The sequence below is a fragment of the Astyanax mexicanus genome, chromosome 1 (assembly GCF_023375975.1).
Source record: "Astyanax mexicanus isolate ESR-SI-001 chromosome 1, AstMex3_surface, whole genome shotgun sequence".
Taxonomy (NCBI): Eukaryota; Metazoa; Chordata; class Actinopteri; order Characiformes; family Acestrorhamphidae; genus Astyanax; species Astyanax mexicanus.
The window spans coordinates 107293899-107311429 of NC_064408.1; the positions used below are offsets into that span (position 1 = coordinate 107293899).

The following is a 17531-nucleotide window of genomic DNA, read 5'->3' on the forward strand; positions in this document are numbered from 1 at the left end:
CTCTAGGGGCGAGCAGCAGCAGAGGCTCTGGGTGCTCTGCATGGCTCACGGCTACACAGAGATGCTCTTCTGGGAAATGGAGGCTTTTCAAATTGAACTGAGCTTAAGACCAAAAAAAGTGTGTGTGGGGGGGGGGGGGGGGTAGTTGGGGTTTAGAGTGGGGGGATGGGTACGTTGAGAGGGAAAAAGACGGTTTTGGGAGTTAAACATGGTCATTATAATTCTGTACCGTCTCTCTCTCTCTCTCTCTCTCTCTCTCTCTCTCTCTCTCTCTCTCTCTCTCTCTCTCTCTTTTTTCAGTTTTTCTCCTCATACTTCAGTCAGTAAGTTGCTAAAATGCTTTTATACATGAACACAGTCTTTATCCTGTGTGGATTTTCTGATACTGTTACTGATCCTGTATATGACTAGCATGCCTGCTTATTTAGCAATATTATATTTATATAATAAAAAACAATGAGCTGAAAGTCTGCATATATACATGCAAATATAAGTATAAAATACAAAAACTTAAGGCAGTAAATATACCAAGGGTAATGAATCAGTCCAGATCAAAACATGGCAAGGCAGTATCAGAGAACAAGGTAAATATCATAATAGATATATCAAAAAGGTAACACTAAGAGGAACACTATGTAATTGCACAGACGGAACCATAGCAAATACTCGACAAGGTGTGTGTTTGTGTGTGTGGTGAAGAGAACTGTATGGTGAGTGAAACAAGTGTGTTCAATGTGTTCAATATTCAGGTGATTGTGGTCTGGAAGGTGTCATGTAATGAGGTGTGAATGAGTGATGTTAGTTTGTGGTGCATTCTGGGCAATGAAGTCCAGAGATAGAGGACCACTAGTAGATACAGATGCAGGAGAAACAGGAGGACCTTTGGCAACAGGCGTATCAACACCTTTATCTGAATACTTAAGCAAGTAACGGGTGAGGGGGCTTATCTTTTAAGCTATGCCCATAACATGGCCGCCATCTTGAAAGGTTATATATATTTAATTTCTGAAATAAAAGGGTGTCCTGTGGTTTAAGACTTGCCCTGTTTATTAGTGATAATGAAATATAGAAATAAATATCAGGCATATTGAGAAAAAGTTAAGTCTGCCCTTTCAAAGGCATCTTATTACAAGACTGTATATGAGTCAGATTAAGAGTTACAAAACTATAAATAAGGGTTGATATCTTGCCCCAGTGCCTTACTCTTTAATTAAATTGGAAGAATTTAAGCTAATTCTAGAATTAAGTTTCTTTTAGGTCATTTTGGAGAATGTCTGTTGGTTTATTCATCAAAAAATGTTGAGTCAGTATAAGGAACAGTTGGAGATACTTGTTTTTTTTATTGGACAGCAACAATATTTAGATGACTGACACAATTCTACCAGTTAGGTACAGTAAAAGATACATACATGTATATCAACTCTGCTGTATTATCACACATATATTAGTAAAAACACTGAGGAACATCAAATTTGATATAGGATTACTAGGCCTGTTAATTGCACTATTCAGATTTATTCTACACCTATTTCCTATCTGTTTATTCATTTGTTTGCTTTATTTAGTAGCCATGTGGATCCATAAACTGTTTTAATGTATTTACTGAGACCATGCCATGGAATAATCAGTTTTGGATACCTTAAGAACCTTTAAATTTATAGCATATATCCAGAATGATGAAATATTATAAAAAATCATTTGAAGCAAAGTTTTGAGGAACAGTATTCTAATAATAATAGCAATAGTCTCTCCTAAGGACTCTTATTGGTGTAGTTTGATGTACTATATTATCCCAGCCATTGAATTGAACCCCAGTCTGCCATGGAGAAAGCCATAGGGTTTCCCCCACTACCCTACACTACAATTTTAATCAAGATTATTAAAGTGTAGTTTTGTAAATAAACATTTTTTACCTAAAATAATCTTCACACTAAGTTAAAACTGTACAGCAATTAAAGACGCTCCCTAACAAACCTTCACAGAGATCACAGTAATATACACTGACACACACTCATCTCTTGCTTACACACACACACACGTTTACCACCATGGAGACCCCCAGCTCAAGGCCTGTAGGATGATTTGATTTGCAGTGATATCTGAAAACGGCCTCGTCATGCTAACAAGATTAGAGTGAGTGCCTGTCTGTTTCCTGCACCGTGAATTTGCTGCCTGATTAAAACCAGCTCTGCTCTGGAGCAAGACTTGGCCACCGGGACGGTTGCCAGGTAACTAGACGCGAATCCCGCTTGATAGGGTGACATCAGTAAATGGCTAAAATTGCAATACACACGTTCACGTTTGACCAACAGCCTGCTATTAATGCTTAAATATAGCAATCAAAGCCAACAGGGTATTACGCAGGTTGTAAATATATGGATGTTTGAAGCTTGTATTATTATTTAGGCTGTATAATTTTTTGTATTATGATGGTTTAGTCCAGGTCTTAGACTTCCATCAAGGGAAATGTTTCTTAAACTGCATCCCATTGAAAAAGACCAGTACAACCACACAGACGACCACATTACATACATAGAAATTTGATATTTTTAGTCTGGCTGTCAAATACTCTAAAAATAAAGGTTCTTTAAAGGTTTTTTTAAGGAATGCAATAGAAGAACCACTATCACTGTCTCGAGTTATCTGAAGCGGATGATCCATTTCCTTTTTCTTGGGTTTACCTGCTTTGAGGTCAACTGTTCTGCAATTGGGTTCAACAACCCTCTGGGCTGGAGAGCTACTAGTCTGTAGCACTCTGTACACCTCATTTTCCAAAACAGATTTTTTTTTTTGTGGCCCACCATGTAACGGCTTGGAAAATATCTAAAAGGCCCATCTGACACCCTAATAAATAAAGTTTCTTTAACAGATTCTTTAAGGAATGCAATGAAAGAACCACAATCATTATTCACTCTGGGACTATCCCGAGTTATAATGGATCATCTAAAGTGTGGACCATCCTACACTCTTAGAAATAAACGTTCTTTAAATGGTTCTATGAGTAATGTCATAGAAGTATCACTTCAGATTTATTTATTAAAGAACCCTGTGTGGAGAATATTGACATGATGACATCATGTGTCATCATGTATCACTGTCCATGCTGTATCATCCCGAATAATGATGGTATAGTCTTAGACTTTACTTTTTTCTTCCACCAGGAAAATGTTTCTTAAGCGAACCTAAAACCAAATTCCAGAGACAAAGACCAGTAAAGCACATGCACACACAGCATACTGAAATACTGACATTAATCACATTAATTAATGATAAACAATAAGTATGCTAATACACAACTACAAAAACTAATCACCTGCAGCACTCTATACTATACCACACTACACTTTTTTTTTAAATTGAAAATAAGGAGATTATGGATACATGGATATTACATAAAATTAGATATTTCTTGGCTTAAAAATAAAGGTTATTTAAAGAGTTCTTTAGGGGATGCAATGTAAGTGCCACTATCATTGTCCACTCTAAGACCCTCCTGAGTTACAATGACATATTTAAAATATGAACCATCCTACACTCTAAAAATAAAAGTTATTTAAATGGTTCCACTTTTGATTTACGTAATAAAGAACCATGTTTGTGTGTGCAGAACATTGACAAATGTAAATACATGTAAAAAAAACAAAGGATCTTCACCAATTACAAAAAAAAAAAAATCTTGATTATCCAAAATCTCGATCACACTGATAAGACAAAAAAAACACTTGGCACAAGGAGTATTACTGTGTCCCATGACTTTTGCCATGTCCCATACAAGCTAAAAAATAATGCACTGACTGCTGGATATGCAGGTTCCTAAATGCTTGGACATGGACTATTCAAGTCTATGATTTTTTTTTTTTTTTTTACCAGCACACATGTAACACTGTGGATTGAGGAATGTTAAATACTGTATGAACACAACTTCAGAAATTAAATGCCCCTTACATCTGAAACCCACTATTAAACCTTGCTTGAACTCCAATAATCCACATTAGTGGATTAGCCTCACTCACAAGATACCACCTCACAACATATACAAGGGTGTTTATGTGCTAATTTTTGACACCCTGGGAAAAAAAATGGCTCTACAAGCGATGCCGACGTGCCCAAACTTCCCCCCTTTTCCCCCATTTTCTCAAGGAAAAGTTTCATATTAATGCTTCATTCTGATTCTGCGTTTATTCAGTTGGATTATGTATGCATGGGAGCTCTAATGAGGATTTAAAAATGCAATTATTGCTTAAGCAAAAAATGCGACTTTTTGATAAATGTTTCTATTAGCTAATAAATGGAGAATCAACAGACTTAGAAAACTGCTTTATCCAGGGCTTGAAATTAGCCCATCAATCATTCCGGAGTTTGTTAACTATTCTCCCCCCACACAACACCCCGCCCATCACTGGAGGTCTGTAACACGGGGAGGAGAGGAGCTACCTGAGGACAAATTGGGGATTTGGGGATGATTATTCAAGCAAAAATTGCTTTAAATGTTTGAAAACAAATGGACTTGAATTCTGATTACTTATAATAATATCCCCGATTCCCGAGGCCAGAGTTCTGAGGGGGAGAATTGGACACCGTAAATACAGGCTTGTGGGGCATCTTCATCTTTTTAACTGCTGTATATATTTGATAAGCTGACTTATTACACTGACACAGTGATGTTTATAACAGAAAGACATGTAGCTACGGGTCCAGACCCTGCATTGATTGAAGAGGTCTAGCCACTTGGCCGGTCTTTATTACTATGTTATTGGCTTAATATTGACCTCAGTCAGGGGTATAGATTTGTATGGGTGTCATCAAAAAATCCATGACTATCAGGAGACAGGAATGTGTCTTTGTGACAACAGACAGCTTAGACACAGCTTACAAACCTAAGGGTTTTATTGCTAATTCTGAAATGCTCACTAAAAATGTATGTATTCAGAATATGTCCTAGACTTCAGTTTCTGAATCAGTTTCTCTGATCTTGCTATTTATAGGTTTATGTTTGAGTAAAATGAACACTGTTGTTTTATTCTATAAACTACTGACAACATTTCTCCCAGATTCGAAATAAAAATATTGCTATTTAAAGCATTTATTTGCAGAAAATGAGAAATGGCTGAAATAACAAAAAAAGATGCAGAGCTTTCAGACCTCAAATAATGCAAAGAAAACAAGTTCATATACATGAAGTTTTAAGAGTTCAGAAATCAATATTTGGTGGAATAACCCTGGTTTCATGCATCTTGTCATGTTCTCCTCCACCAGTCTTACACACTGCTTTTGGATAATGCCTTATGCCACTCCTGGTGTAACAAATTCAAGCAGTTCAGCTTGGTTTGATGGTTTGTGATCATCCATCTTCCTCTTGGTTATATTCCAGAGTTTTTTTTTTTAGATCTAACTTTTTTCTTATATTTTTTTCTTATATATTTGTTTCTTTGTCTAAAGACTGCATATACTCTACATGTATACATGATTAAAAAGGCAGTTTATTTGTTAATTATTAACAATTCTTTGTAAATTACTGTTTACCTGCCTGTTTGTCTGTCTGTCTTTCTGTCTGTCTGTCTGTCTGTCTGTCTGTCTGTCTGTCTAAGGACTGCATATACTCTACATGTATACAAGATTATAAAGGCAGTTTATTTATTGTTAATTATGAACAATTTAATTATTGTGTATCTGTCTGTCTGTCTGTCTAAAGACTGTATATACTGTATATATGATTATAAAGGACGTTTCCTCGTTCTTGTTGCTTTTGTTGCTGTACTTGATTTGCTCAATCTACACAATAAAACAATACAAGTAAATAAATGAATACACTGTCAGTGTCACTCAAAAACTTGAGTTGATGTAAAATGATAGAAACTATCCAGCTTTCTTCGACGTTACTTTTTTTATTTTTAACAAGGGATCTGTGAAAGGAAAATGATACTGATTTATTTACTTCATACTTCCAACACATTTTTTTTTTTTTTGTGAACACTTCAGAAATAGCAATCATCAGAACCTTTGGAAATCTATTTCAGGTAAGTATGAAATACTATTACTTTTTGTGTGTGTGTGTGTGTGTGTGTGACGGTGCGGGAAAAAAAAAGAAATCTTGTTATATTTTTGTTCGTGCTCCAATTTAAGAATGGAAAGCGCTCAGGGCCATTTGTGAATTATTGAATTTAAAATCATTTTAAAATTGGCAACTGGCAAGAGACAGCAAGCGTGCCTTCTTTAGTCTACAGTTAAGCACCGGTCTGATATTAATGTCAAACACAGGCAGTGACAGGGCCTCGACAAGCACCTTTACAACTAACACAGCACAGACTGAGACGAGCAAACAACCTGCTTTATACACACACAGACACACACACACACAGATATATACACACGTGAAGTACTGGCTAATGGAGAAATGCAGAGAAAATCAGAGAATCAGATCTCAGGCTGAAGATATGGTTGTAAGCCAGGCTTAGGTCACTGTCGCTGTTTCTCCTGGCCACTCTGGCCCTGCACGCCCCCTCCTTTCACTCCAGTCTGCCCAGCCAGTGCAGCCAACGGCACATAACGCCTGGTGCTCAACGAGCACAACTCCCCCTAATTGGCGGCCCCCAAATTGTGTTTTATTTTGCTTCTGAGTTTTGAAATATAATCAGTTTGCCTAATTTTATTGCGTTTCCTAATGATGCTTGCCCTGAGCAATTGTACTGTGTAAGCCTTAGCAAACGGCGCGTGTCAGCTAGCGAGATTAATCTTGATTACTTTAGCCCTTGATGAAGTAGTGTACAATAATACCGTAATTGGGGAATATTGCAGCAGACGAAGGTGATAGATAGACGGCGCGATAGATGTTCGAATTCCGCTGGTAATTGTCACACTATTTGTGCGATTAGCGCAAATACACTTCAACGGTCTAAGAGGTTGAAACATACAAGCAAACAAGTAAACACTGATTAATGACCTACTCCACTGATTACCTAGTTATTTTGGTATGTGCGCGCGAGGTTGGCAAGGAGCCTGGAACTGGCAGGCTGGATTTATAAAGACGACATATATAAGCAGCAAACAGTCCCAAAGGGCACGCGCTAACATGCTAATCACGCTAAACTTGCTACAGCAGCGTAAATGGCCAATATTACTACGCAAGTGTTCAAGGAAGATTTGCACTAACAAGCCTGATTGATATGCATGCTAAAGGGCTTGGGTATCTGCTATCGTTTCGGCGCTAGACGTGCTTAATGCAGAATATTGGAGTGATTTTTCACTTTTCATCAAGCTAAATTGGCTAGCGCAGGTTTAACACGAGGGGTCTCTCAAGCGTAACCACGGCCAGGGTGTCGTGAGCGCTCTGGACGAAGATGCCGGAGCTCTCTGGCCTGCGCTGGATGCTTGTTTCGTGGAGGTGTCGTACCGTGAGTAGACATATGCTGAGGCTGGGCTTTCATTAACGCTGACTTCTCTCTGGTGCCGCCAACGTTTTGCTGAGTGTTACACAGTGTCCAGGCGGTGGATACTGATTACACCAGACTGTGTGTGTGAGTGTGTGTGCGTGTGTGTTTGTGTGTGTGTGAATGTCCCTTACTTCAAGATGCAGGACATTCACTTCACTCCAAGCTGCAGACAATTCAGTTATTCAAATCATACTAGGCCTGACCGATATTGTAAAAAAAAAATGTATCACAATATTTAAAGACATTTTAACAATACACATTAATTAAAGGGATATTTTGGCAGGCATACGTAGTTAATCAGTTGTGTAGGATTCTTAATTAAATGTCTATTTAAAAACTGTTATATTAATACACTGATTTTTTTTTTTTTTATAAAAATGTGCTGGACCTTATCCAATTAAACAGGAAGCATCACACTGTTTGTTATGAAAGCTGGCCAGTGTTTCTCAGGCACTGAAGATACTACACTACACTATGCTCAGAAAAGTACAGATCTGGAAAAAAATAAGAGACCACTTAAAAATGATGAGCTTCTTTGATTTTACCAAATAGAAAACCTCTGGAATATAAGCAAGAGGAAGATGGATGATCTCAAGCCATCAAACCAAGCTGGACTGCTTGAATTTTTGCACCAGGAGTGGCATGAAGTTATCCAAAAGCAGTGTGTAAGACTGGTGAAGGAGAACATGCAAAGGTACATGAAAACTGTACCAGGGTTATTCCACCAAATATTGATTTCTGAATTCTTAAAGCTTTATGAATATGAACTTGTTTTCTTTGCATTATTTGAGCTCTAAAAGCTCGGAATCTTTTTAGATATTTTCTGCAAATAAATGCTCTAAATGACAACGTTTGTATTTGGATTTTGGGAGAAATGTTGTCTGTAATTTATACAATAAAACCATTATGTTAATTTCACTCAAACATATACCTATACATAGCAAAATCAGAGAAACCTATTCCGAACCTGAACTGATCTCTTATTACGTTATTATATATTATTATATCTTATTATATTTACATTCCAGGTCATTTTTGGAGCATTTCAATTGGTCCATTTATTATTGAAATTGACAGAACATCAGAACATCGGTTTACATAACATCCACCAGATTCACGTGTCAAAAGTGGTAAACAACAAACATGAAGATGCAAGATTTTTGAGTTACAATGATGATAAGTTACTTATTTTGTTATTATTATATTATGACTAATATTTTTTACTATTAATTGACTTTTGGTAACATTTAAGTCTTAGTTCCATTTAAACATGTTATATAATTTTAGTGAATTTCTGCAAGTGTGAAAAGGAAAAGCATGAATTAAAGATGCTCTCCGTAGTTCAGTGTCCTGGAGACTGTAAATGTATGTGCTGTAGAGAGCTGTAGAGATGCCAGGCTCTCAGTATGCAGTGTATATAGTGTAGGGAATAGGGTTTTTATTATCTCTCAGTGGAGCAGCTCTGGCAGACCTCTGTCAGCTGTACATGGCTGTTGCCCAAACAGTTCAGAGAGGCCAGAGCAGAGCAGAGCAGAGCGTCTCTCTGCACCGTCGCCCACTGAACCACTGAGAATGCCACCAGGCCAAACCGCTCTGAGAGGAGCACGGGTCAAACACGTGACTTCCATTTACACCACGTCATCACTGATAATTCACATTATTTACTCACTGATTTAATGGCTTTACCGACACTATTTGAGATCTGTACAATATAGTCTGATGGAAAACATTCATTTTACAGATGTCATAATGGCGCATAGTGGAACACATATGATCTCTCTTTATTTCATTTATTGGTTTTAGCTCTGGAAATAATTAGGAGACCACTTTGTTCACTCTGATTTAACTAACAACAGGTATATATTTGAGTAAAAAAATTAACATTGTGGTTTTATTCTATAAACTATAAATAAAAAAAAAAACATTTCTTCCAAATTCCCCCCAAAACTTTTGTAATTTAGAGCATTTATTTGCAGAAAATGAGAAATGGCTGAAATAACAAAAAACATGCAGAGCTTCAGCCCTCAAATAATGCAAAGAAAACAAGTTTATATTAATAAAGTTTTAAGAGTTGAGAAATCAATATTTGGTGGAATAACCCTGATTTTTAATCACAGTTTTCATGCCTCTTGGCATGTTCTCCTCCACCAGTCTTACACACTGCGTTTGGATAACTTTATGCCACTCATGGTGCAAAAAATCAAGCAGTTCAGTTTGGTTTGATGGCTTGTGATCATCCATCTTCCTCTTGATTATATTCCAGATTGTTATTTTTTCCAGACTTTTCTTCCAGACCCAAATTAAATGGTTGTGAAATAGAGTGATTATAGTCTGTTCTATTCTATTCTATTCTATTCTATTCTATTATATTATATTATATTATATTATATTATATATTTTATTCTGTTTAATTCTGTTCTTTTATATTCTGTAACATTCTGTTCTGTTTAATTCCAGTTTGTCCTGTTTTAATTCGATTGCATTCTGTTCTATTCTACCTGATCAGACTATTTATTTCCTATTATGCTCTATTCCATATTATTCTGTCCAATTCTACAGTGTATTTTTAATGTTTCAGATTAACTATTTTAATTTGTGTGGTCGTAAGTGTTTCATTTTAAACATATGGATGTAAAGCAGATATAGAAGAACCATGTATCTGGAGGTTTGTGTAAAGGTAAAATATTTCTTTAAAAATGTGTTGCTGGAAAAAATGTAAAGGTTTTTTTTTTTTTTTTTTTTTTTTTTTTTTTTTACCAAAGTAAAGCTTTGTCACACTTACTTATCTTAATTAATTATTAAATTGGCTTGTTATAAAATGTGGATGTTTAAAGTCATTTCCCCTTTTTTGAGTTCAAGATACTGGTTACTAGGTTATGTCTAAGCTGTTTTACATTTTACCGTATGCTTATGTATAGTACAGACATTCAAATTCATACAGTTTTAGCTAGGATTTATTTTTCATTTTAAACACTATGACCCCCTATCCCCTCTCCACCTCACTTGCTTGCACTTGATTCCAGCTAGCTAGCACACTGCTGCAGCAAGTGTGTGTGTGTGTTGTATGTGTGTGTGTGTGTGTGTGTGTCGGGTCCGGCTGTGCCCACTGTGGAAATACAGCAGGCTGTCAGTGCGCTGACACAGAGTCGAATCCATTATGTTCTTTTGAGTTTATTCCCCTGATTTAGAGCAGCAAACTCTGGCCCGGGATGCTCTCCAAGGTTGCTGTCAGGATGAATTTTATGTCCTTGGCTTTTGCATCTTTCTGCAAGCCTGTCACATCCGCTCAGCGCCACCCAGCACACCAGCCAGGACCTCTGGCATGCAGGGTATTATTAGAATATTGATACAGCCCAAATACGAGAGAGAGAGAGAGAGAGAGAGAGAGAGAGAGGGGCCAGGAACGGTTTGATGTTTGGTGGTAGTGGCCAGATTAAATCCCTTCCTCCTCCTCCTCCTCCTCCTCCTCTTCCTCCTCCTCCACCCATCCACCAACCCACCAACCCAACCCTGCACCCCCACACCCACCCACCCACTCTTCTTCTTTTCTTTCTCTCTTTCCTGCTCTTCACTATTAGTGCGTGAATTGTAGCACTGCTCTGATGATGCCAAGCATTTTAATTAGTGATTTTTACAGTCTCATTCGCTCATTAAATTAATTATTAATTAAGCAAAATATAGGCATGTTTAATGCCTCAATTATCCAAGAGGGGTTTTATGGTGCTTCGGCTTTGGAGACTGGAGAAAGAAGAAGGAGGAGGAGGAGGAGAATGCTAGAACTGACCTCTCTCTCTCTCTCTTTATGTCTCTCTTTCTGTCTCTCTCTCTCTCTCTGTTTCTGTCTCACTCTCTCACACACACATACATACACATATACACTACACAATATCCTTCTCTTTTTTTTATTCTGTCTTTCTCCCTTTCTCCTATGTCAGCTGCTAGAAGCTGAATACATTACATGCTGCATGCATGCATATACTCTCAGGGTGACATTTACTCGAATTAAAGTATTAAAGTGTTTGGGATCAGCCGGACGGAGAGCTGCTGCATATATAATGGCGAAGGTTGCATGTATAGACTATTCATAACATTTCTCTTAGCAAGCGAGTGCCGTGCGTGTGCCACAATCTAACACATTTGTGGGAATGGCCTTTAAAATGAGGTTACGGTGCTGCTGTTTCCCTGCACTGCCTGGATCCTGAATGTGTAGGCTATGTTTAGAACATCGCATTAGCTCACCGCTAATTACGGGAGACAAAATGGTATTTAAAAGTGATTAAGATTTCTAGACATTTTTTTCTGTGTGTAATTTGTGTGTGTGTGTGTGTGTGTGTGTTGTTGAGCTGACCATGGGTCCCTGATTGTGTGTGAAAGGGTAGGGTAGTGTTTTCCTGTTAACATTGAGAGGATTAAGACTTGTCATCTGGTTGGCCTTGGTCTGAATCAAGCAAAAAAAAAAAAATACATTATTACATTATTTTGTCCCTAGTTTGCTTTTTCTGTGCTCTTTCTTACACACTTGCAATTAAACAAACAAAAAAAAATGAACAAAAGGTGAGGTATGTCACATGTACCGTGTACAATATGGGTACCACCTTAAAATAAGGCTTCTTCATAAAGGGTTTATAAATAGTTTCTAAAGGAGTTTATTAATGGCTATTAATAAGGCTATAAACCATTAATAAGCAGTTACAACACTTAAATAGGAAGGGCAACAGTGGTATGTTGTATATCAAATAGTGTAGCAATTCCACATTCATTTACTCTATTAAACCTCAGATCTTACTAGAGGCTTATCTTACTTTGTCTTTTCCATCAGTCAACATTAACATATCTGTTAATAATTTTATTCATTTAACTGTAAAAACATATTAAATGACAAACATGACATTCAATGTTATTTTATTAGATATGTTAAAAAAGTCACTGTCAATTTAGTTCTTTCCATGTATGTGTTGTAATGCTTATTATTGTTTTTGAAATAATTACAACTTAATTAATAACCATATTATGGTTTAAAACCCTTTATAAAGGAGCCTTATTTTAAAGTGGTACCGCCATATGATTGGCCCTAACCATGCAGGTGTGTTTAAACCTTAATCCAGGGTTATTAAACTAAGTTGTCTTGATATGTCATGTGCGGGTGCAGGGAGGACGCGGAGGCGGACGCAAATGCAAACAAAATGGGATTTATTAACGAAAACAAATACTAAATACACAGGGATATACCGAAAACAGGACTGAGGAAACTGGGGAAAACATGGAGCACTGACAGACGACAAACGTACAAGGATCGACACCGGGGAAATGGAACACGGACCTTAAATAGAGGTGCACACACACAGGGAACAGGAAACACCTGGGACGAAGGGGCGGAGCTACAAATGAACACAGGTGAGTGGAAAAACACTGGGAATGAAACACAGACCTGAGAATAACACAGACATAAGAAGCAGACAGACTAAAGACCTGACAGATATCATTAATAAACCACATTTATAATAATATCATCAGGTTAAACTATATGTTTACTACTACAGAATAACGTATGTTAAAGCTGTGATATAAAGCTACTCTCCTTTGATAAAGTGGGCAGATGCAGATATGGTATGACATTTTTAATACAGGAATGTTGTTCCATCTTGTTCCATAACAGGTGATAATTTATGTTGATTTAGATGCCTTTTATTGCTATTTTGTAGTATGAAATGAATTATCTTCTTGGCTGACCAGATTGCAATACAAGTGGGGACAAGCAGAAAGGGGCACTGGATTTTTATCAGTGAAATACTGAAAGAGATATATGTACATTAATTATACAAAGGTTATTGTTAGTTTTTTTTTTGTCATATTGTATTCAGCTATTTTACGAAGTCATCTACTCTGTTAATCCACAATTAACAGTTTATAGTTAACAGTTACAATAGTTTGGACTCAAATAAAGCCTTATCCAGATGGGATTAGTTTCTCAGGGGGACGTCTGTGAAAAATATTTCACACTTCTAATCCAGACTGGAATTGAAAAAACGGGAGGACCAGTGAGTTTTTTGGGTTTCTCGGTTACGTGACATTGTGTTCAGTAGCTCCTCCATTTCCACTCTCTCTTTTGTGTACGTGGATCTCCGTGGAAACGTGTGCCCAAAGTGTAATTATGGTGCCGAGGTGTGGACAAATAACTATTTTAAGTCAATGCAATGCATCCATGAGGTGTATTTTAAATATTCAACATCTGGCACAGCCAGTGACCCCTAGGAATAGGCTAGGTGACAACCAAGAACAGTTTGGTCGACCACTGGAGAGACAGTTGGCAGCACGGAAAGACGGCACCTGGGGCAGGTTGGGGTAGCATCCCAACCTGCATCTCTCGTGAGAGAGGACCCAATCAAGCTACGGAAAGCCCGACAGAGAGATACCCCCAGGAGATCCCGAGAGGGGGGGAGGATGAGATCTTCAATCGGATGGACTACACGGTGACGACCCAGGCAAACGGACAAACGACGAACGTTATATGCATTTGTGGAAAGCTGTGCAAGAACCATCGTGGCCTGAAGATCCACAAAGCTAGAATGAAATGCCTAGACAAAGAAAATGAGGTACAAAGCTCAGGTCTTGTACCTGGTGAGACGCAGGAGGAGCCCGGCCAGGAGGCAACCCACAGAGCCCAGTCCCTCCATGTACCTCAGACTCTTAACCCTAGCAGAGTAATTCCACAGCAGCGGATTAAGTGGCCCCCAGCCAGCAAGAGGAGCAAGTGGCAGCAGTTTGACGAGGATGTGTCCAAGATCATCCAGGCTACAGCCAAGGGAGACGTGGACAGCCGACTCACATCAATGACTACAATCATCATCAGCTATGCCTCAGAAAGATTTGGACAGGTGGATAAAGGAAAATCAAAACCCACTCCCTACACAACGAGCCGTAGGGCCACCCGGATACATCATTTGCGCCAGGAGCTTCGCACCCTCAAGAGACAGTATAAGGCTGCAGTGGAGGAGGAGAAGAAACCCTTGTTGGAACTGAAAAACATCCTGCGCAAGAAGCTGATGACTCTTCGCAGAGCAGAGTGGCACCGGAGACGGGCGAAAGAGAGGGCAAGGAGGCGAGCAGCTTTCATCGCAAATCCCTTTGGCGTTACCAAACAACTCCTCGGGGACAAGCGCAGCGGCCAGCTTGAGTGCTCTATAGAGCAAGTAAATCACTTCCTCCAGGACACTGTGAGTGATCCTCAGAGAGACTTGGAGCTGGAGCCCAATAAAGCTCTCATCAGGCCAGATCTCCCTACAATGGAGTTCAACCTGAAGGAGCCAAGCCTGAAGGAGGTGGAGGAGGTCGTCAAGGCGGCCCATTCAGCGTCAGCCCCAGGCCCCAGTGGAACCCCTTATCTGGTCTACAAGCGCTGCCCAGGGCTTCTACGTTATCTGTGGAAGATCCTGAAAGTAATTTGGAGAAGGGGGAAAGTGGCCGACCAGTGGAGGCATGCTGAAGGAGTTTGGATCCCCAAAGAGGAGAACTCGCGAGACATCAGTCAGTTTCGAACCATCTCACTGCTGAGTGTGGAAGGGAAGGTGTTTTTTAGCATCGTCTCTCGAAGACTGACAGAGTTTCTTCTCAAGAACAGCTATATAGACCCATCAGTACAGAAGGGAGGGATCTCTGCTCCTGGCTGCCTGGAACACACTGGAGTCGTTACGCAACTCATCCGGGAGGCCCATGAGAACAAAGGCGACCTAGCTGTGTTGTGGTTGGACCTGGCTAATGCCTATGGGTCCATACCACACAAGTTGGTAGAACTCGCTCTCCACCTCCACCATGTTCCCAGTAAGATCAAGGACCTCATCCTGGATTACTACAATAAGTTTAGGATGAGAGTTACTTCTGGGGCAGAGACATCAGACTGGCACAGCATTGAGAAAGGGATAATTACAGGCTGCACCATCTCTGTTGTCCTCTTTTCCCTGGCCATGAACATGTTAGTCAAGTCAGCTGAGGTGGAATGCAGAGGGCCCCTGACTAAGGCAGGTGTACGACAGCCTCCCATCAGAGCCTTTATGGATGACCTCACTGTAACAACCACGTCAGTCCCAGGGTGCAGGTGGATCCTGCAAGGGCTTGAAAAGCTCATGACCTGGGCAAGGATGAGTTTTAAGCCCTCCAAATCACAATCGATGGTCCTGAAAAAAAGGAAGGTGATTGACAAGTTCCGTTTTTCCATCTCAGGAACGGTCATCCCTACCATCACAGAGCAACCAGTGAAGAGTTTGGGGAAACTCTTTGACTCCACCCTGAAGGACTCAGCAGCCATCCAGAAGGCCATTTTAGAACTCGGTACCTGGCTCACCAAGGTAGACAAGTCTGGCCTGCCTGGTAGGTTTAAAGCCTGGATCTACCAGCATTCAATCCTGCCCCGCATCCTGTGGCCCCTGTTAATTTACGCAGTCCCAATGACAGCAGTTGAGTCCATGGAGAGGAGGATCAGCAGTTTTCTTCGAAAACGGCTGGGGCTTCCTCGCAGCCTCACCAGCGCTGCACTGTATGGTACGAGCAACATCTTGCAGCTTCCTATCAGGGGTTTGACAGAAGAGTTTATGGTGGCACGCACCAGGGAAGCTCTACAGTATAGGGACTCAAAGGAAGGCAAAGTGTCAGCAGCCGGCATCGAGGTGAGGACAGGAAGAAAGTGGAAGGCTAGGGAAGCAGTGAAGCTGGCAGAGTCACGCCTAAGACAGAAGGAATTGGTGGGCACTGAGGCAACAGGCAGAGCAGGCTTGGGGTACTTCCCAAGGATCCTAATTAGCCAGACACGTGGGAAGGAAAGGCACCACCTGATCCAGGAGGAAGTTAGAGCAGGTGTGGAGGAAGAGCAGCTGAGCAGGGTAGTAGGATTACGGCAACAGGGAGCATGGACAAGGTGGGAGAGCGCCCTGAAGCGAAGGATCACCTGGACAAACATCTTGCAGCCGGATTTCCAGCGGGTCCGTTTCCTGGTCCAAGCTGTCTACGACGTCCTGCCAAGCCCAGCAAACCTCCATGTGTGGGGGAAAAGTGAGTCACCTTCCTGCCCGCTGTGCTCTGGTAGAGGCTCTTTGGAACATCTCCTCAGCGGCTGCCGGAAGGCTCTAGCAGATGGTCGCTACCGCTGGTGCCATGACCAGGTGCTTAAGGCAGTCGCTGAGAGTGTAGCTTCAGCCATCAGCTCCAGCAAGAACCATCATGCTCCAAAGAAGGAAATCTATTTTGTGAAAGCTGGAGAAAAACCCAGAACAAACAAACATGCGACAGTAGGCCTACTCCATACAGCATCTGACTGGCAGCTGCAGGTCGACCTGGGTAAGCAAATGAGGTTCCCCCAGCAGATCGCAATAACAACCCTCCGTCCAGATATGATCATGACCTCTCAGTCTTCAAAACAGCTGATCATACTGGAGTTGACAGTGCCCTGGGAAGAAAACATCGAGGAAGCAAATGAGAGGAAGAGGGCTAAATACCAGGAGCTTGTGGAGGAGTGCAGGGGAGGAGGCTGGAAGACGTTCTACGAGCCCATAGAAGTAGGCTGCAGGGGATTTGCAGGGAGGTCTCTGTGCAAGGTCCTCAGCCGCCTGGGCATCGTGGGAGCAGCAAAGAAGAGGGCCATCAAGTCCGCAAGCGAAGCCGCCGAAAAGGCTACTAGGTGGCTTTGGATGAAGAGGGCAGATCCGTGGGTTGCTACTGGGACGCAAGTTGGGGCCTGATCACCCCCGGCTGGGTCGCCTGGGTGAGGGTGTATGATGTTGCAAGACCCGAAACACCCGATGACCTCAGGATACATCACTGATGATGCGTCCCAGTGCATCCATGAGGTGTATTTTAAATATTCAAGTTGACGAAACTCAGAGATGTGGATCCAGATGGAAATAAAATTACCGGAATACCACGGAGTTTAGAAAAAAAACAGTAGGTAATTAAATCACAGAGGACCCCAATAAAAGAGAAAATTACCCCAGGACCACCTGAGAAACATATCCTATCCAGATAGAGCTTATGTCTATTTTTTTGTAAAACATTACTCAACTATTTTGAGTTAGGTGAACATTGGTGTCCACATATACATTCGAATGAGATCTT

The 17531-nt window shown here is 40.4% G+C and overlaps 1 protein-coding gene across 1 annotated transcript; it reads left to right on the forward strand.

Moving 5' to 3' along the window:
* Positions 1-13688: 13688 nt before the first annotated feature.
* Positions 13689-17254, forward strand: LOC111195436 (uncharacterized). Its single transcript, XM_049481635.1, has one exon. The coding sequence runs from the start codon at positions 13889-13891 to the stop codon at positions 17156-17158; it is 3270 nt and encodes a 1089-aa protein (XP_049337592.1). The 5' UTR covers positions 13689-13888; the 3' UTR covers positions 17159-17254.
* Positions 17255-17531: the final 277 nt, after the last annotated feature.

Coding starts and splice junctions, on each gene's coding strand:
- LOC111195436 (XM_049481635.1), top strand. CDS start 13,889: ATGGACTACACGGTGACGACCCAGGCAAACGGACAAACGACGAACGTT.